The 22013-nt window shown below is 33.3% G+C and overlaps 1 protein-coding gene and 1 long non-coding RNA gene across 2 annotated transcripts; one reads left to right on the forward strand and one right to left on the reverse strand.

Moving 5' to 3' along the window:
• Window positions 1–6794: 6794 nt before the first annotated feature.
• On the reverse strand, window positions 6795–11827 carry LOC133876934 (uncharacterized). The gene is made up of 6 exons (XM_062315182.1): window positions 11113–11827; window positions 9734–10272; window positions 7708–8286; window positions 7298–7367; window positions 6941–7089; window positions 6795–6827 (listed from the first exon to the last, which is right to left on the reverse strand). Exons 1-6 carry the CDS (start codon window positions 11825–11827, stop codon window positions 6795–6797), a joined length of 2085 nt encoding a protein of 694 aa, XP_062171166.1.
• Window positions 11828–12649: 822 nt separating this feature from the next.
• LOC133859740 (uncharacterized) lies at window positions 12650–14947 on the forward strand. Its single transcript, XR_009898799.1, has 4 exons — window positions 12650–12799; window positions 12877–12942; window positions 13509–13565; window positions 14649–14947. It is a non-coding gene; the product is annotated as an uncharacterized LOC133859740 (long non-coding RNA).
• The last annotated feature ends 7066 nt before the right edge of the window (window positions 14948–22013 follow it).

Genomic DNA, 22013 nt, shown 5'->3' on the forward strand with positions numbered 1-22013 from the left:
TTTTAAAAAGGGGAATTTAGGCCTTATGGAGTTTAGAACCTGGGTTCACCAGGTGTAAAGGGCCTTGGCCACTTACTAAACCATTAGGCCATGTGATTTATTATGTCCTCATATTGAAGTTTTATTTCACTTATTATTTACAGTGTTGTATTTTAAGATTATTGGTTCTTTAATACATATATTGAGGAATATATTTTAATTGTTGAATTTATATTGTTATATATAAATTGTTTGATGCCTATAGACCTAAGAATAATCAACAATACCATAAATATTGGTGTGTTTACAGTAATATCTAAGAATTCAATGTCGGGGAAAGTTCTGGCAAGGAAAGTCTTGGGATTTAAGTGTGTCCGGTGTGACCCCCCTCACTTTCCTGGGAGCTCATCTGCATGCACCTTGGAAAATGTTGTTTACCCCATTTAAGTATTAGTTTGTTATATTCCTGGGCTATTGAGAGGGCATCTATAAAGTTGTTAGATGTTAATGAAGTCGCAATTATTATTATGATTTTGGGAGAGCCAAAGCATCCCAATTTTTGAATAATAATTGCATCAAGATTACACACACGTAATTATCATAATAATTATGGGAGAGCCAAAGCATCCCATCTTTGTATGATAATTACATCAGGATTACACGCATGAACCTCATAAAGATTTATTAGATGTTCATGAATTACAGCGTGATTATTATGATTTTGGGAGAGCCAAAACATCCTAATTTTGTAATAATTGCATAAGGATCATACACATGAACTTCATATAGAAAAATTAACATCGTCTTGTAGTTAATTCATAAATTTAATTACTTATCCCCAAAGGGAAGTTTTTATTTTTATGGCTTAATTAGAATGAGATAACAAATTTAGTATTAAAAGTAAAATTTCTTTCGGTTGCCCAAAGGTACGAAGAATTTTATTTATTAATATTTAAATTTGCTTTAGTCTTGTTAATAAAGAGTAAATTTCATGCGTGATGCAACCTTTGCCCACAGGTAGGTTGAAATTTACTATTTACTATTTAAATTGGCATTGGCCAATTTGAAATAAAATTACTTCATAGCATTATAGTATTTTTATTTTTTATTTTCTTGGTTATTGCAGCTGTTCATATTACTCTACTTTGGTGGTTTTATATTCCAATACATTATGGTAATATTTTTCTGACTGGAAAAAGATTAATATACTTTTTCATTTGAGCGTTTCTAATTCCATTATGGGAATGAAGGATATTGTAGTTTAGCTTAAGTCCCTAAATATTGAGATTTTTAAGTCATTATTGGTCTATTTCAATTTTTTTGAATTCTCTCTTCTAAGTGTAGAATTTTTTATCTTGTAACACACGTAAGGATAAATGGTTAGTAAATAAACTTCTAACCATGTGTGTTCAAGGATATGAGAGAATTTATAAAGTGTTCACATGATTACTCATGTCAAGGGAAGGACCAATAAATGCAATCATGTCCAACACTTAAAGCATGTAAATAAAGTGCCAATAAAGTATTATGGCAATCAAGATACCTATTTCTCATGCAATAAGGAAAATTAAGGGCATATAAAGAAAGATTGCATGAAGTATAAGAAATGACTTAAAATAAAGATAATCTCATAAATCTAGTATGTCGTGAATCTCTTTTAGTGACTCATTCAAATATATTGTGGATTGATTATGGTTTAACAATCCATGTTGTCAACACAATTGCAGAGTTTTTTTTAAAATGAATAACACGTGTTTATAATTTGAGTTTGTTGGGATCTATAGGTTAATTTTAAAATTCAGTTATAATTTTGACCTCAAAAATGATTTATATTCCATAATCTTTTTGAAATCCATTTTCTAGTTTGGCTTATTAAAAATTTCAATTTTATTTTAAACTTGAAATTTTTCTTATTTTTGGTGGAATATTGGTTGGGGTTTATTTAAAGTCTATTTAAAATTGACTTACGTCCCAATTTTTTAAACAAAATTATTTGTTTATTTCTGCATAGTGATGTTGACGTAAAGTAGAGTCTTTGAGAATTTAGAATGCTCTGGTTATGGCTTTGGAGATTGAAATATATCTCCATACAGTAAATAAAAGTCGGTAATTTACTGACTTTGGTTCTTGTGTGGGCTGCATAAAGGAAAGCATACCAACAAGACCATTAGAGGTGCCAAAGAGAGCATTTTGAGATTTTTGAGATCATGTACATTGAAAGGTGTTGACCTTTTCATACTCACTGCCTAAATGGTCAGAGATATTTTTATCTCTTTTAGTGATGACCATATAAAGTTTATGTATCTCTATCTTCTAAATATTAAAGCTGGGGTATTGAATGCTTTCAATATCTATAAGGAAGAAGAAGAGAAACAATATGAAGATCATAAGATCTAATATAGGCATAGAGTATTAAGATAGGTACACACAAAGGGGAAATGATTAGTAATACTAATCTGCTATTACCCTTATAGAGTAAAGCTTTAAAGACCGTTGTGTATATGTTAAACAGGATTTCATCTAAGGTTGTCCATAAGACACCTTTTAAAGTATGAAATAGATGGAAGCTTAGTTTAAATTATTTACACATATGGGGTTACCTTGCTAAAGAGAGGATTTATAATCCTCGCCTTAGAAAATTAGATTCAAGGACAACCAGCGGATCTTTTATAAGCTATCTAGTAAACTTTAAAGGGTTTTAATGTTTTATTATCCTTCATATAATCCTAGGGTTGTTGATTATAAAATTTCTAGAGGATACGGAACCTAGTGGGAGTGCTCATTAACATAAATTGGAATTTGAGGAAGCACTAGAGTTGGCCAAATCTCCTCCTCATAGAGGATGATTGATTGTATTCAGGGAAAATCAGATTGATTATCCTGAGCCACAATCACTTATAGAACAACCAACTCATACAGAACAGGTTCAAAAGTCTATTCTCCCATTGCAAAAAATGCAGAGGAAGTAGAATTAAGAAAATCCTATAGAATAAGGAGATCAACAAGTCTTAGTGATCATGTTGTATATCTCCCAGAGTCTGATGTTGACATTGGACATAAAGATGATCCAAGTTTGTTTTCACATGCTATGAGTGGAGAAAACTCCACATTGAGATTCAGTGCCATGAAGTAAGAGTTAAATCCATTGCTCAACAGTCTAGCTAGACTCGTAGCCAATGGTTTTACTCAAAAGGAAGGCATTGAAACATTCTCTCCAGTGTCTAAGGATGGTTCATCAAGATGATCATAGCATTAGTAGCTCATTTTTATCTAGAGCTACATCAAGTGGATGCGAAAACGACTTTTCTGAATAGGGATCTTAAAGACGAGGTTTACATGAAACAATCAAAAGGTTTTATAAATAACAGTCAGAAAGCTTGCAAATTAAAGAATTCTATTTATGGGCTGTGATAGATCTCTCAATGGTAAGATACTTTTTACAAGGTTATTGTTTATAGAAAACCTTGTTGATTAGTATATATACCTTAAGGTCAGTGGGAGTACAGTAATCTTTCTAGTCCTATATTTGCAAGTGGTGATTTAGGTTTGCTACATAAAGTTCACAAAACTTTGAAATGAAGAATTTGGGTGAAACCTCTTATGTCTTTTGACATAGAGATTCACAGAGACATAAATAATATTAACATTGTCTCGGAAGGCCTACATTGAAAAAGTTTTGGGAAGATTTAGAAACCTTCAGTAGCAATTAAGAGGGACCAATTAAATACAGATCAATGTCCCAAGAGGTATTGGAATAAGGGCAGATGAAAAGTTTTAAGGGTCTGCATTATACATAACCATATGACTGACAATAAGTATATTGAGTCAATAAAGTGCTGCAAATAAAGCTTTGCGGTATATGCAAGGAACCAAGAAGAACAACTTAACCTAAGGATACACTTTCCATTTGAAAGTGGTTAGTTGTTCAGATTTAAGTTCTGCTGATTGTGTAGATAGTAGACAGTTTACTTTAGGGTATATATCTTTTTATTGAAGGATATATCCTAGAGATGCAGTATGCAGATTATAGTTGCTACGTCTACCAAGAAAGCTAAAAGTCTAGCGTGCTATGAATTTAGTACACAGGCATGATGGTTGAGACATTTGTTGAAAGTCTCAATCTTGTCGATTTTTTCAGTTAGACCATAAAGATACTCTGCGGTAATTCTACTATAATCTTCTTTTATAAGAATAAAGAGTAGAAGCAGAAGTAAATCGACATCAAGTATCTCAGTACGAGATATAACATTAAGAGACATAAAGGGTCTATTGAGCATATAAGTGCTGAATTAATGATTGCGGATTCCATGACTTAAAGTTTACCGGTAAAGAAAGAATAAAGTCATGCGGAATATATGAGACTCATTAATTCATTTTCGCTTGGTTTGTCTCTTTTTGGTCTATAGACATAAAGTTATTGTAATAACGATTTTTGTGCACATTTTGTTATTTTATCCATGAGGATAAATAAAGTTGGACCCGAATGACTTATAGGAAGTTCATTCATAAAGCTTGATTATCCATAAGGTACTCATGTAAGGAGTGTTTTACATCGTGATACATGGAAGGGACGACCTAATTTTATAATGGTTTTACCGCCATGATTCGTGTGAAACATTTCTTATCTGAGTGGGAGGATTCCATAAGTGATTGGCCAAACTAAGGAACCTAATGCCATAAAGTCATGTGTCATAAAGGCCAAGTGGGAGAATGTAAGATTTTATCTCCATATATGGCCTATATGCCACATAAGGAAGCATTTATTAATAATTTAATAAATGAATAGTATATACGGTATTACGGTTAGGTAATTTAATTAATTAAATTACCGTAATGGAATCGATTAATTGATTCAAAATCAATTAATAATATTGTTTCCTTGATGGGAGGAACAATACGGTACTTACCATATTTGAGGGTCCCTGACCTAGCCTATAAATAAATAGCCTGTGTACACCATCAGTACGGCAATACAGTCATAGGCATAGGTTAGAAGATCCCCAAATAATATTTTCTTGTTCTTGAGATGGATCGTGGAGACGCTTGAGCAAACATGACTAGAGGTAAGCCTGAATCCTGTTTATTCGTTTTCCGCTGCGCATGTTAGATTAAATAATATGTTGATTATTTCTAACACTTCTTTCTCATCTCTTCCTTTTCTTTTCTTTTCTTCTTCCTCTGGTTTTCCGTGCCTTTTTTTTTTTTTTTTGAAAAATCATATTTAGTCTCTAAGTTTTCATCTGATTTGGATTTAGTCCTAAGTAGGTTTTGCCTAAGTTTTAAATTGATCTCTCTATTACTTTACCATCAAAATTAACGATTTTTTCATTTGTCACATGTGTTTCATTTGACACTCTAGGGTTCATGTTAACACCCAATACAATGCCAATGTCCATGTCAACATCAAAATTAACGGTTTTCCATTTAATGTTACAAATTTAGAAGATTAGGATGCATGGCGAAGAATATGGTTTTTGTTTATTTTTCTAGGAAAATGCTAGAATTCCCACCCTTATCCCACTCCAATCCCACCAACTCTAAGTGTTTTAATTTTTTTATTTAATAAATCAATTTTCAACTTTTTACACCTAGGGTTGGTGGGATTGGGGTGGGATGGGGGTGTGAATTCTAGGACTTCCCATTTTTCTATGGATGACTTGGCGCTTAATGATGTGGCATTGATATTAGGTGTTGATATGGACGCTGATGTGTCAATTGAGACATACATGAAATATTACAAATTATTGATTTTGAGAAAAAAAAAAAAAAAAAAAAAAGTGACAAAAAAGCCTATTTAAAATTTGTACAAAACTTAAGGACCATATTCTTGAAATTAGAAACTCAAAGATTAAATTCAAATAAAGATAAAAATCTAAGGATTAAATTTGATTTTTCCTCCTTCTTCTTCTTCTTTTTCTTTTTCTTTTTTTTTTTGAAAAAAAAAAAAAAAAATCTATTCACGCAGCAGACTAAAAGGCGGGAGAATTTTAATACAAAGGATTTTCGGTGTGGGTATGAGTTATTCTCCCCACGCGTCAGATGCAACCAAATTTTTTTTTTTTTTTTTTTTTTTTTTTTTTTTTTTTTTTTTTTTAATCTCGTAAATTACCCAAAAAGTCCATCTTCTTAACAGGATATTACAGTAGCAATATTTGATAATGATATAGGCCTCAATTACATGCTTTTGATTGCTGCATGTACGGTTATTATAACCATTATTATTTGTCATCGTTGTTTCTATCTTTATTATTTTTAAAATAATATACAATGAGATTTATTCCTCTCAAAACCCAATACTGAAAGGTAATTTTTGGATTGAATGTTAATTCTATATATTATGTTGCAAATTCCGACTCGTTACATAAATCTAAAGGAAATTATCTTAAAAGTACACAAGTTTTAATTTTAATACAAATAGGGCCTACGTTCTTTGTTTTGAATGGATCTAAATTTTGTAACAAATAAGTCATTTTGTTATATTTTTTATCCAATTTTTAACGGTAGAAATGTCAATTGACATTTCTTCACGTAAGTCCAGTAAATACTGTGAATTTGCGAGGTGTATGGTCATGCAACATATGCAAAGTGTTTTTTTTTTTTTTTTAGAATAATGGAAGAACCTTCGTTATAATCTGGGACCCAAGGGGTCAAAAGCTATAATTAGGGGTTACAAAGACTCCTAAAAACAAAGTACATGACTAATTCTTAACTTGGAGGGCAACTGTCATAGCAGATGGACATGCAATAACACATCTTTTTACAATGAGTTCAACTATGAGGAGATAAGAGAATAAGATCTGATTTAAAAACAACTATTACAATTTAGATCTAAGATCTACTATAGCAGGCTGCAAGGGTTAACAACAAAACATAAATTAAAAAACCAAAACACAAACTAAAACAACACTGGCCGGCAAAGAGTATTGGGAGTCGCCGGTGACGACGCGTGTATACCACGCACCCTCACCAGAGAACCCCTCACCATCAGATGAACCACCAAATCTCCTGGGATCCACCGACAGCAAACTGGAGGAGGAGAAGAGTCAACACGCGTTGGCGAGGGAAGAGCACTTGCTGCCGCGTGCACACCACGCTCCAGTGTACGGACAGCTAGGGAAAACATGATTGGTTGTAGCAGAGGCGGATGACGACAACGAACACCCTGGAGGGGCGCGTGATATGCATAGAATGATGGAGAATCATAGATTTAGCTTCAAAAAACGGCTTGAACACCCAGCTTGGCACCTTGCCTAGATTAACCCAACAGTAGATTGAAGCCCACAAACTCCAAATCCTCAAAAGGATTAGGAAAAATTACCTTCACCTCTTGGTTTCACAGAGAGCCACCGAGAGGGAAGAAAACCAGCATCCCACGGCTCAGTGTCGGGCTGAAACAAAACAATGACAAAAAGCAAAGAACAAAACTGAAAAAGCAAAGCAAGGGATTGTGGGGCAAGCCCCCTCCCCCAACCAAGAATTGAAAAGAAACCTGGCGACTAGGGTTTTCTCTCAGAGAGACGCGATGTAATAATCACATATGCAAAGTTATGCTCACAAGATTTGAAAAAAAAAAAAAATTAAATGAAAGAAAACTACACAAACTTCCACTTCCACTGGCCCTATTGTTCCCCTAAAATGACTCTTTACATATATTTGATTCTAATATTTTTTTCCAAGTAAAAAAAGGAGGATATCCAAGGAGGAGTAGTGAATAAATTTTTGAAACACAAAAAAGAGGATAGCGAAGAAGGTTAAGCCAATGATACAATTGGCAATGGCAAGACCCAAGGAAGGCTCTAACACAACATATGTGCCCGTCACAAATGCCAGAACCATTGCTATCATGGCCCACAAAATGACCCTGAAGGCCATATAGAGAAGACTATCACGACGCTCTTCATTGAAAAACGTGCGGAATTCTTCATCATAATTCTTGCTAAAAAGAAATGGCATCAATAGGTGGATAAAAACAACAGAATTTGACAATACCATGGATATGGTATCTATAACAATGAATGCTGTGAAAGCAGCATTTTTTTTGAGAAGTGCAGAGTCTGGGTGTGATGAGTCTTCTCCACCATCCACAAATCCCCCAGGCATGGTAATATATGCTGCAAAGGTCACAGTTGTAATGAGTGCACCCACTACCAAATGGGCTTCGGATGCTTTCTTCAATATTGATCTCCTCTCTTCGTCCCTCTTCTCCTTCTCCTTCTTCCACTCATCTAGTTTTGTGGTATGACCATCTTCGTAACCTATTACTCGTCGAGGTCGTGGATATGGAAAGTTCTTCCAAATCTCAGATTCCTGTGTAATATTACAAATTTTTTGGAAAAAGGTCCACATATGACTACCCCCTTCTAACATTAACTACTACTTTATTGTCAATGGTCAATGTCCTCTCCCAAAATACTAAAAATTGAAAATATCACCCCAATACAAAAATAATCTTCATACAAAAGTAGAAAATTCTATTTTTTATAAAATAAAATTTATGTCCTTTTTATCTTTTTGCTAGATTTAGAGGAACATTGGAACATTGATATTTTTTTGATAGTTTGAATGGGACATTGACTCATATTTCATTTTTTATTGAAATATTTTTTTATATGAAATTTTAAATAGACAATGGCATTATTATTTAGGGTAAATGTATCATAAATTCTTGAGTCAACGCGCGATTTGAAATCAATCCATCACTTTTTAAAAATTAACTTTTGCTCCTTAACTTTTTTGCGAATTTGAAAGATGTCATTCCGTCAAATTTTCGTCCAATTTTTCGACATCCGTTAGTGCCACATCATCTTAAAATAATTTTTTTTATAATATATATATAACAAAAGAAAAGAAAATCTTAAAAAAGAAGGGAAAAAAACAGTCACCCACCACCCTCCCCACTGTTGGAAGTGCTCCATTGGGTGGCTGAAATCTAGTGTCTTCGCGTTCCGACAAGGAAACGAGGTTCACAGTCGGATTTTGAAATCTGGATTTGATCCATAGGTCTTTCAATAATTTTTTGATGGGTTTATATTCAAAAGGCGAGAGGTAGAAAGCAGACACCAATTGTTCGAGAAATTTCCTGATAGACATGTGATTCGTTGGATGCCCAGAGGATGCATCAGAAACCATGTGATTCTGTGTTTTACTGTGCTTGCTGATTGTGGCACGTTGGTTCCGTCATCATTGTAACAAACTGTTCTTTAATTTCTTAGATTCCTCAAAACCATTTGACAAGTGAAAACACTGGGTGAGTTTTGGGGGAGTATTCCTTTTAGAAAATGGCAACAAAGGCTGGGTGGGTAACGCGGTAGCCAATTCACTTAGATGATATGCATAGGTCTATTCTTCCACGAAACGCGAAGACACTGTTTCAGCCACCCAAGGGAGCACCTCCAACGGTGGGTGACTTTTTTTTCCCATCATTTTAAAGTTTTTTTTTTTTTTTTTTTAAATTGATTTTTTATCTTTTAATTTATAATATTATATAAAAAGATATTATTTTAAAGTGATTTGACAAAAATGGTGATGCATCATTAACAGAAATCGAAAAATTGGACAAAAATATGGCGAAAGGATCTATTTCAAATTTGTGAAAAAGTTAAGAATAAAAAATTTTATTTTAAAAAAATGAGGGATTAATCTCAAATCGCTCATTGATTCAGAAATTTATGATACATTTATCTGAAAAATGGATAAATAAATAAATCATAGAATTTTTTTTTTTTTTTTCAAATACAAAATAAAATTGTGTTACCTTTACTTCTAGGAATTTTCCAATATTAGCAAAAGCGATGTTCCATGTGCTGAGGTTTTTTTTGTTGAAAGCCATCTTGTCGACTCGAGGGTGACCAACGAAATTCTTTGCTGATCCCAAAGAATTGTAATAATAATGAAGAGGTGTATCCCCATCGGCATTCTTCTCATTCAAAAGGTTGCTGAGACACGAATTTTCTAAGAAAATTTCAATGATCCCCTCTAAACGAAAGTAGGGAGCTCCTTTGATAGCAAAATGGAGTACATTCCAACCTCTGTCATCAACCAATTCACAACAATCTGGACACCTTGATACAATGAGAGACACTATACCACTATTACCTTGATGAGCTGCAATATGAAGAGCTGTCCTACCCTTTGTGTCTTTCATGTATGCTGCATTTCTATCTTTATCTAACAACATTCTTGCTACGTCATCACGATGTAACAAGTATGCAGCGAAATGAAGCGGAGTCCAACCGTTATTGTCAACTATTTTACTTATACCTTCAATTTTATCCAGGATTCCTCTGGTTATACCTAAAATAATTAAAATATGTTAAATGTAATGAGAGAAGGAAGAGTACTTGTCAGGAGATTGAAAAAGGCATCCTACTTTATGATGAGATAATTGAATCTCAATGTAATTTATTATTAATATTTAGTTTCTACTTTCTTCATAAAAATCGAGTTAACAATAATTGATCTCATATATAATCACATTGTTGATCGGTCCTTATGCAAATAAATATTGGTATCAACTGCAACATGCAAATGCAGAGTACAAGAAAAACATCAGGTTTCTATTTAATCACTTAGGCCTTAATTTAATTGATTAATAGTATTAATTATGTTCTCTACTGACTCTACAGTTAACGTGGCTTTCATTGCAACTATATAGGTTTATACTCAGATCAATCACCAACAAATGGCCTGTTAGTTTCCTTATTTTTTAGAATGACTTCGTTAGATAGGTTTATACGTACTCATATGACCATCAATCCTAGAATTGAAGGACGATATTTTAGATTGAACCGATAGTAGTGAAATATATGGAAAAAGAAATCCTCATTTGTTTTTCACATTTATGATCATCTCCTAACCATACACGAAAGTCCATAATAAAGTACACTAATCTCGGTGGGATTTTTTTTTAAAAAAATAAAAAATAAAAAGAAAGAAAATGTTATAAAAATAATTTAGCTAGAAACTTATAAGAATCTAAGGTTGTTAATTGTCATACTACAAATATCAAGCGTCCTTATATATTTTCATGAACTTTTGGTCCACCACATAATTTTGTTTAAAAATTATAATAAACTTTAAAGAATTAAAGCTGCATTACTCATTACTAAATTAAACCATGAAAATAGGTAGTACCTTGATCCTTCCTTATTACGGTAGCATGCAAAGTCGTCCTACCAAGGGGCCCCCCATGCATTGGTGATTTGCATTTGTCTAAAATTTCGAACACCACATCTTCAAACCCTCTCTCGGCAACTATATAAAGTGGAGTCTCACCAGCATCGTTAGTAGAATATGAAAAATTTGGGTCTTTTTCGATCAACAATTTTACAATCTTAAGGTGATTATAACGTACAGCCTCGTGCAAAGCCGTGTCTTTTTCTTTGTTAGTCATTCTGAACATTTCCTTTACTAGTTCAATCCCACCTTCAAGGTCTTGATGGAGAGTTTGGGCGCAATATTTGATTAGAACTTCCACTATGTCATCATGCCCGTACCTTGCCGCAATGTGCAATGGAGTTTCACCTTTGGCATTGGCTTGCCGTAACAATGAGTGACACTTTTTAAGAATTTCTTCCACAAAGTTAGTTGTTGATTCCGATTTTGCAATGGGGGTTGTTGATTTGAATTTGAAATTTAGGGATGTAATGTAAATATGGAGGACTGAGTTTTTATTTGGGGTTAGTAGGAGGCCAAGAGACTGATGATAGGTGATATCATTGAAGACCTCGATTTTGCCTTCTGCTGCAGCATTGAAGGAATCACAATCCATGCAAGTGATGGTTTCTGTTTGCTCGGGCTTAGTAGCATTAACAAATACCTGAGATTCAGATGAATTGGAGCGATCCATCTTTTTACTAACTCCTATAAATATTTCTCAACACAATATGATCCTTGGGTTAATAGTTTCTATGCCTCATCGTATACTCTCGGATCTGCAGTTCAGAAATATCATGAATTACGCATTCATAAGGCCATGTGGAACTCAAAACAACAATCCAAGAAATTGTAAAATGGAAAAGTGCATGAAAATTAACATGTCATTTCATTATTGCAGAGGTAAACGGTCAAATTACTGATTATCACAAAAATTTAAGTCGATAGAAAATAATTTATTTATTCATTTAATTAATATTCCAATACTCATCGTCACATGTGAACTAAAACTGTAATATCCGATGCATTATTTAATAATTAGAGTATAAAATTTGAGTAAATGATTAATTAAAATTATTTTAATGTCATTAAAAATGCAAATGAATAATTTTAAAGTCCAAATAAAATAGAAAATAAAAATAATAGAAAAGAAATTAGGAATGAAAAATAAACATAAAAGAAATTAATTAATAAAATTAAATAAAGAAAAGAAAAGAAGATAAATTAAATAGGAATAAAATAAGAAAAGAAAATGTAATTAAAAAAAAAAAAAGAAAAAAAGGAAAAGGAAGAATCGGTCAAACAAAAAAAAAAAAAAAAAAAAAAACAAAAACAAAAGAAAAGCCAAAAAGTAAAAGTAAAAGAAAATAGAAAATATATATATATATATAGAAGAGAGGTGCACCCTTCTCAATTAATGGAAAGGCCAAATGGCCTTTCCAAAGCAGAGGCGTGTGCGCCTCTGCTGTTTAAAAGAAAAAAAATAAATAAATAAAAGGAAAGAGGTCATCTGACCCGAGAGAGAAACAACAAAGAGGAGAGATTTTTCATAAGCTTTTTTCATACAAAAATCTTGATTCACAAAGATCTAACGGTCTAATTTTCAATCCGTTTTCGGAAACGTAATCTTAGCACTCGGATCTACGTTTCTACCAATCGTTTTGAAGTAAATAGTTAAATTCATATTTTGAAATTTTTGGTCAAATCTAGCAAAATATGAGTTTGATATAGTGTTTTCTTTAGGCTTTGTGTTATTTGGAGCTTGCCAAGATTCCCCAAACACCGGGTATTATTTGGGTAAATTTTTGGGTAAGTTCCTTTAATTCTTAATTTATGGATTAATGTTATTTTAAATATATTAGTGTTAATGTTAGTGAGATTAATATTTGTTGTGATTAAGTTAGTATTTTATAAATTATGGGTTAATTTTGAAAACTCTAATTTGATGGGTTAAATTAATTTGAGAGTTTTAAGTGATTAAAATTTAGATAGTTAAATTATGTTAATATGTTAGTAATTGATGTAAAAAAAAAGATTTATGAACATAATATTAGAGTAAATGATATCGAGAAAATGTTAGTGAGAAATAATCTAGAGATTAGTGAAAATAATGTATGGGTTAGTGGAATTAATTATGGGTTAGTAATTAATATTATGAGTAAATAATTAAATAATGATTTTAATATCTAACCCTTAGTAAATACTTAGGGTTAGTATTGTTTGAGTTTTAATTAGCGTTTAGGATTTATGGGTAGGCGTTTGAAACCCTTAAAATATTATGAGTTTTCCATGAGTTAGCTCTTGAGCAATTTAAGAGCTAAATGTGAGTCCAATATTAGAAGTTGTCAATAATATGCAATGTATTGTTTTAACAGTAATGCATTGTATGGTGGTGTCTAGGAGACCTAGTGCTTAATATCCGCGCAGCCAATGTGAGTATTCTACTCACTGAGAAGTATTATTTTCGTATATGAGGAATTGCAAAATATATATTGTTTTACAAACTTGAACCAACTGTATGTTGATTATGAATTATTTTAGATGATTTAAGTACTTTGAGTATATTGAAATTATGATGATATTTTGAAGTATGAATATGATATGTGGAGTTTAAATGAATGGAATCACTGTATGTTATGGTTGAGAGTTTTGAAAACTGTGATTGCAATGAGACATGAATATGATTTTAGAGTGAGTTAAGTTATGCAAATTATTTAAGAAATGACATGTAGAATTATTTATGTTTTTATAAAGAAAATATGTGTTAAATGCATGATTCATGAAATGAAATGTATATTGTTTTAAGGCATGAGGCATACGCATATGAACGCTAAACATGCATTGAAGTGAGGTTTATAGCGTACGGGAAACTATGGTTGGGGTAACACCCATGATGCTTGGATTAATTTCCATGATGCTAGGGGTAACACCCATGATGCTTGGATTAATTTCCATGATGTACTTGGGTTAATTCCCATGATGTTCTTGGAGTAATTCCCATGATGTGCATTGCATGATTATTTATAGCATAGTTTTGATGAGTGTGATGTTTTTATACTATGAGTAGTTTTGCTAGACGTATTAGTATACATAAGAGTCTTAATAGGAAAGAACTTGTGTATATTTCTATCGAATGGTTGCATGATTTAAATGCCTTTGTTTTTAAGTCTCACTAAATCAAAAGTAATATAGTAGGTGAAGATGTATGTAGTTGTTTCCAACAATGAAACTTCTACGTATAAGCTCAGCAGCGTAGTATGTTTTAAATGTTTTATATTAGTCAGTGTCCATTAAATCAGCTATGGGGATTTTCAAACAAAAGTTTATAAAATTGGTGGCTGTTATAGTGTACGCATGACTAGAAAAGAAAAGTTGGTTCTTTGCGAAAACTCAATGAATAGTATACATCTGAGGTCTTAGTGTATTTATTTATGCTAAGACGGTGAGCTCATAATTCCACCTGTACGGATGCGGCAACCCCCGCAACTATACATACGTTTATACTTTGGTTGCAGGTTTTGCGGATATATATATTGATTTGTCCACCTAGCTCATGGGATGCTATGATTGGAGCATATCGCGACAGTCATAAGTCACGGACTCATGGGTAGTCCGCATTTAGGGTATTGTATTTATGGCTCGTGTCTTACGTGGCACATGTATCCGTTGAGCCTATATTTTAGTATGTAATTAATGTAACATGTTTTATAAGCCTTAAATAGATAGACTTGTAAATGGCTATTCTTGTTGATAACAATGATGTATTAGATGTAATTCCGCTATTGATATGTGTTCCGCTGTACATTGATATTTATATTCCGCTGTGTTAGATGAAACTCTGAATATCAGGTACATGTTATGGAACGTGTACGTTAGTTATGTTAGCTGAGCGACATGTAGTTGTGCCGCTGTGAGGATCCGTTTGTATGTTTTCAAAAAAAAAAAAAAAAAAAAAAAAAAAACGGGTTGTCACACAAACTCTTACTTTATTTAATTAATATGTGGGCTCAAACTCTACATGAATAAATGAAGCCAAACATGTAAAATATTTTAATTGAAATGGGAGGTGGGTAACAGAAACAAAGTTTGAACTTTGGACCTTCTGCTTTAATAGCATGTTAAATCATATCAATTATCCTAAAAGGTTAAATAGATAAAAAATGATTCATTTAAATAATATTTAATGAATATTCTAAGATAGACATGGCATAGATTGCTCAGATGAAAAAAATAATTCTTTGGCTGTTTATGGCTAGGAAACTATAAGTATTGTTCATATTACTTAATAACGTCGAATTTGTTCATCTAATTCCAATTCCTCTTGGTCCAAATGTTCTAGGTGTACCATTAGCTTACTCTCATGGCAACTCGTGATGACACAAAGTATGCATATATATTAGGGAGCCTTTGACATGCTTGAATGAAAAATATAGTGGAAAAGAACATAATAATATAGAAAGCCTAACACCACCACCAAAAGTAAAGGCATCGTCCTATCCGAATTAACATCAAATTCTTTGCCTTAGCTCACCCTTAAAGAGTAGGGTTGGCAATTTTTGACACGATCCGCGAACACGACACGGGAAAATAGTGTTTGAGTTTTATATAATCGGGTTCGGGTCATAATCGGGTCAACCCGATTATGACACGATTACATTCGTGTCTGGCGGGTCAACCCGCGATTCTGACCTGGTTATTAAAAAAAACAAAAAAGAACAAAAAACCACCCGAAACGAAACGAAAGCTACGAAATGCGGCAAATGCCCATTTCCATTTGTGATTCACTTTGATAGTCTAATTCAGTGAAGTGTGAACCAGACCAGGAGCCCGCCGCTGGCCGCATGCCCGACCGTCAAGTTCGCCAATCATCCGGCCGGACCGGCCTTTTCCCCCTCTCTCTGCAGTCTGCGCCAAACTTTTCCCTCCCCCCTCTTAGACCCACGACCGCCGGAGAAGCTTGGGTCGCCCTCAGAAGATGATAGACCCACGACCGCCGGAAGAGCTTCTGTCTGATTCAAAACCGGAGCCGGCAAGGGAGGAGAACGGAAGAAGACCCACGTCTGATTCACGATCGAAAGAGCTTGACCCACGACCGCCGGAAGACCCACGACTCGCATCTCATTTTTTTTGAGTTTTCTATTCTCACTTTCACGCCTCCTTCGCGAATCAACCTTCACAGTTCACGTAGCCTCGGCCCTCACAGCCTCACGAATCCGGAATCAACCTGTTTTCAGAGCTTAATCGTGCCGATTTTGGTGAATTTCGGAATTTCCCATTAGATCTGTTACTGTTAGGGCTTGTATTGGTTTTGTTCATGAACTAGAGTTTGCCAGTTTGGTTGAAGGTAAACGTGTTACCCGGTTCGTGTTCGGGTAACACGTTTTGCAGGCGGGTCGTGTTCGGTTTCAGATTTTCAACCCGATTAATAATCGGGTCGGGTTCGTGTCAGACCCGATTGTGAAATCGGGTCAGTCGGGTCAACACGAACCCGACCCGCCGACCCGAATTGCCAACCCTATTAAAGAGCACCAGTAGAAGCTTCCCTTAAATTTTTTCTCAATTTAAGAAATTAAACCACTTTTTACTTCCCAATTTAAATGCACTTTACTATAACTTCTCTTATCATTTTTCTATATTATTTAAATATTCTTTAATTCAATGTTCAGAAAAAGAGAGAGGAAAAAAAAATTATTTAAATATTATTTCAAATAAATATTAAAAGAATAAGAGATGAAAGATAAAGTTTTTTATATTAACATAATGCTAAGGGAATCATTTTTGCTTCCCTAAATGTAGGATATAACTTTTGATTTTTTTGATATTTCCTTAGTTTACGGAACATACAACAAGGAAATCTAATTCAAGAAAGGGCCCCTACATCCACTCAACTCTGGATTATAAAAAATACACTTTAAAATTTAACAATATGGCAAAATTACCAAGTTGAATCAATGGTGAAAATGGTAGCAATGACAGTCATAAGTAGCTAGCGGTTTCTATCGTGAAAGTCACTTCAAATCGATATGTCCAGATTAAGCTACTATGAGAAAGAGATGAGCGTGAGGGGGACGAAGATGAAAGAAAAATAAATAAATAAGAACTGAAAAGAAAGAAAGAAATAAAAAAGAAGGAAGAGAGATGATTATGAGCTTAGAGTGAGGCAACATTACTTCCAAATATATAAGCAAATGCGGTAACAATTTGAGAATAAAATTGAATTGGCAGCGGATGGAGAGTTACCCTGAATAATTTGAGCACCTATTTTCATTGTTTACAGTTACCCCTATAAATCTTTCACACCTCGATCGTCCCAAACTCCTCAAGCTGGAGACCACCACACAATGCACTGATCCTTGATTTTTTTCTTTCCATGAGCTTCACTTTTTCCTGTCATCTACAAGTTTATTGATGTCCTCAGGCCTCTGTCCTGTTGCAGCATGACACCCCCTCCCCCCAAACCATAGGGAGAAAGACCAAGTAATAATTCATTGTGCTAAGAAGAAAGTAATATATAATTGTTGAAAAAATATATATATAGAACCGACAAAATACAAAATTTTGAAGTGGTTTTATCTTACGTACGTCCCTCACTCCCCCAACCGTAGAGAGACAGACCAAGTAATAAATCATTGTGCTAAGAAAAATATTAAATCTAAGAGAACTGAAAAAATACAGAATTTTGAGGTGGTTAATATTAGAGATTTATGTCCACCAGTAAGAAGTATCCTAATAGCATGTAGAAAATATTAACATATAAAAAATGTAAATTAAGCACTAGAAAAAAAAAAAGAAAAAAAAAAAGGAAGCTAGAGAGATGGTTCTGAATGTGGAGTGAGACAACCTTGTTCCAAATATATAGGCAAATGCTTTTAACTTTAAAGGCTAAATGCATGCATGTTTGGTACCCTTTTATTTTTGATTATTTTTTAAAAACATATTTGTGTGTTTTTCAAATTTAAATTCTACTCAGATTTTATCTAATTCGTTTGTAACCCGACTCAAAAAATTCAACTCAACTCAAAAAAACAATAAAATAAAATAACTCAGGGTGGCTAAGCCATTTTTGGGCGTCTGGGGGATGGTCAGACCATCCCCAGGTGTTTGCGGGTGGCTCGAGCTTGGCCACCCCCCAAGGGGTGGATTGGCCACCCCCCAAGCAGTTTCGAGAGTGGCCAACCACCCCAAACGAGCCCTAAGGCTCAATAATTAGGGAAAGAAGAATAAAGAGAAATATCATACGTACAACTGGCATTAACTTGAATTAATCTTGTTGAATCGGACCTTTAATCATTTCATTTGAAAACGAATTGGTATCCGGTGAGAAAGATTTTTATGACATTCGGAATTGCACCTCGCAAAGTATGTTTTAAGAATCGTCCAAGTAATCAAAGCGACACTTTTACACCCCTAACAAAACTAATTGCTGCCAAAGATTCATCCTCTCCAGCCCTTTATTATCCCCATACACAAATGATTGAACCCAATTAAACTTCCCATGATCAGACTTAATATCACAAGTAATAACCTGCTCATGTGAACTCACCACTCCTTTTATATGTTTATTTGTTTTGAAGTGCTTGACAATTCAGCTGCAATCTCGAAAAGTTGTATTTATTTTACAAGATAAGAGTATTATAAGAAAAAATAGCCTTTTTTACACCTTAATAGTTTGATGGTCACTTTAATGCACTTAAAAGTTCAGATAACTATCATAAAATTGACAGTTAATTAATGGACATTTTTATATTTAACCCTAAATAATAATCACTATAGCATTAAGATGAAACATTCGTTCATAACTTATTGGTACAGAGTACTGAACTATGAGTCTATGACCGTAAGATGTAAGATAGTGGTGTACGAAAAGATTATCTAAGGGTGCAATAATTTGTACCATTGACAAAACTCTCTATCGCACCCTTACCTTGTCCCAAACTCTTTCAACTGGAGACCTAACGACCACATATTGCACTGATTTCACTGAATAACTGACCCTTGATTATTATTTTTTTTCTTCTTTCCACGTGTTTCACTTACATTTTCCTGTCATCCACTAATTTTTGAGGAGTGATTGGTTTTACACAACTACTCACATAAGTGGGAGGGGACTCATGCATGTAATTTTGTAAAAAAAATTATTTTTCCTACTTTATTGATGTCCCGAGGCCTCAACCCAACTTAAGGAGTTGTAGCATAGCATGGACCACATGGACCACAGAGACAAAGACCCAGTAATAATTCATGTGCTAAGAAAAATAAATAACAATTGTAACAAGTGTTAATATAAAAAATTTAACTAAGATGCCAAATGGAGCAGTCGAAACCACCTCAAAACCCTTTGAGGTGGTTCGGCCACACTCATTTGGTCAAGAGAGTGGCTGATTCACTTTCTTCTAGCCGAAATGGGTGTAGTGAGCCACTCACACAGCCCATGGGGGTGGTTCGGTCACCCCCAAAGAGGCCAAATGGTGGTGGCCGACCCCCTTCATTTTTTTTTCCTGTTTTTATTTATTTATATTTTTTGATGATGGCACTTTAGAAATTAACTCGTGTATATAGGAAAATTTTAAAAATTTTATACCAAAAAACGCATGTGACCCATTTTCTGTTAAAAAAGATGAAAATGGCTAATAGAGTGACTGCATTGAAAATTTTGAAAATTTTGTTGGAGTACATTAATATTACTTTTTAAATATTAGAGACAAAAATAAAAAAGTTGTCAGACTTTTGGGGTAAAATTTTATTTTATTTTAATTAATTTATTATTATTATTATTATTTGTAGAAGTCAAGGGCTACAATTGAGGGGAGTGAAAATTGAAAACTTTAGTTTGGAAGGAAAATAGTTGGGATTTTTTTTTTTTTTAAGCATATTTTTTTCTTTTCCTTTCAAACTAGGTCAACTCATACCAAGTTGCCTTTAAGAGTTGCTTTTGCTCCCTTCTCTCTCTCTCTCTCTCCCCCCCCCCCCCCGAATGAAAGATATTATGTTTGGAAAAAATATACTTAGTTGGATTCTTCTCTAATTATTAGTCAGTTATAGTTAACACCATTTAATCAAATCAAGTGAAAAAATGTGTCACATGACGTACACATGCCTTTTTTTTTTTTTTTTGACGTCATTGTATAACTCTGAATAGACCTTGCGCTGATCATGTTTTTATATATTGTATAAATATTAAACATTGAATATATAAATTATTATATTACATGTACATATATATTTTGAATATTTTCATATATAATATTCAAACATATATGTATTATACACGTGTAAGGTTCCTAGGTTACATTGTATTTAACTATGATATGAGTAATAAGGTTATCACATAGAAGATTATAGTCTTAGGTCCTTGTAACTTATAAAATATTGTTCATAATTGTAAATGGAACTGAAAAATTCATCTTGACTATACCATGTCAACCTTATGTAAGATATTATCTCCATATATGACCTATATGCCACATATGCGGTATTTATTATATTTATTTAATAAATAAATATAATATACGGTATTACGATTATGGTAATTTCTATTAATTTAAATTAATTACCATAATAGAATTGTTTAATTAATTTTAAAATCAATTAATAATATTGTTTCCTTGATAGGAGGAATAATACGGTGTTTATCATATTTGAGAGTCCTTGACCTAGCTTATAAATATACAGTCTGTGTACACCATCAGTACGACAATACAGTAAGGCATAGATTAGAAGATCCATCAAATAATATTTTTTGTTTTTCAGATCTTCGTAGAAACGCTTGAGCAAAGATGGTTAGAGGTAAGCTTAGATCCTTATCTTTTATATTCTGTTGCACATGTTAGTTGAGCATAATATGTTTATATGTTCTAACACCTTAACGATCCTTCTTGATTAAAAGAAGCAGGTAGACTTCGGGTTGATATGTTGGTGTTCAAGAAGGAATCCAAATTCTTTGTCATAGAACAAAGAGATAATGAATATTTATCTTGATGTAGATTTAATGAGAATGATTATCCTAAAGCTCGGGCCTGAGTGTTTTAGTAGTATTTACTGAAACTTTGTTTTGTGTAAGATGAGATGAAATCTCAAATAGTACAAAAATGATATATCATGTAATTAAATAAGGTTATTAAGGAAAACAGGTAGTGAACAAAGTTACAGTGTATTGACATTGGTTCAACTAAGGAATAATTCCATAGAGGGGTAATTTTTATTAAATAAGTACGTCACATGGTTAATTCATTAATTTAAAAATATATATTATAGTACAGTCACGTACATTTGTTTAATAGAATCAATTTTGATTAATAGTGTAGTGTGATATTGACACAAACCTATTGAAACTAATTGTATTTTTCCCTTTAGGTTCCTCTATGAACTAATGTAAATTGACTATTTGATTTGAGCATCAGTTATCCATTTATTTATTTCAATTGTTTTATTTAATAAAATATTGGCCAAATAAATATGATTCTTAAGTGGCTTATTACTTAGAGATGATTGGGCTTAGAAAATTATTTCCTAAGGGTTCGAGCAATTGAAGAGCTTTGGGCTCTTTGAATTTATTCCAAAAAGAGTAAGTGGAGTTAAAGGAGTATAGGGAGTAAGAGATAAAAGCCAAGCCCATGCTTAAGAGTTTGCAATAGTAGGCTTGGGTTTTAACCCTAACCCTAGGCGCACGAGGAGAATATTGGTCGTGTGATGATAGGCCAAGGGGAGTATTTTTCTCCCCTTGGCCGTGCACCTAGTAGGATAGGAGTAGGAGTCCTAATTCTTCTATAACTGCAGTCCTAGTTCTATTGTGGCTCTAGTCTTGGTTCATCCTTGACTCCAGTCCTAGTTCTACTAAACTTCAGTTTATCTCCTAAGCCAATTATGATTGTAAATCCAAG

This window comes from Alnus glutinosa, chromosome 1 (assembly GCF_958979055.1).
Source record: "Alnus glutinosa chromosome 1, dhAlnGlut1.1, whole genome shotgun sequence".
NCBI classification, from domain to species: Eukaryota; Viridiplantae; Streptophyta; class Magnoliopsida; order Fagales; family Betulaceae; genus Alnus; species Alnus glutinosa.

Bases quoted from the DNA above. Each gene is read 5' to 3' on its own strand.
- LOC133876934 (XM_062315182.1), bottom strand. From the start codon at position 11,827: ATGGATCGCTCCAATTCATCTGAATCTCAGGTATTTGTTAATGCTACT. The intron at 8,287-9,733 runs GTAACACAATTT...AATATTACACAG, and splicing joins GAAAATTCCTAGAAGTAAAG to GAATCTGAGATTTGGAAGAA. The intron at 7,368-7,707 runs GTGTTTCAAAAA...GTTTTGTTTCAG, and splicing joins TCTTCGCTATCCTCTTTTTT to CCCGACACTGAGCCGTGGGA.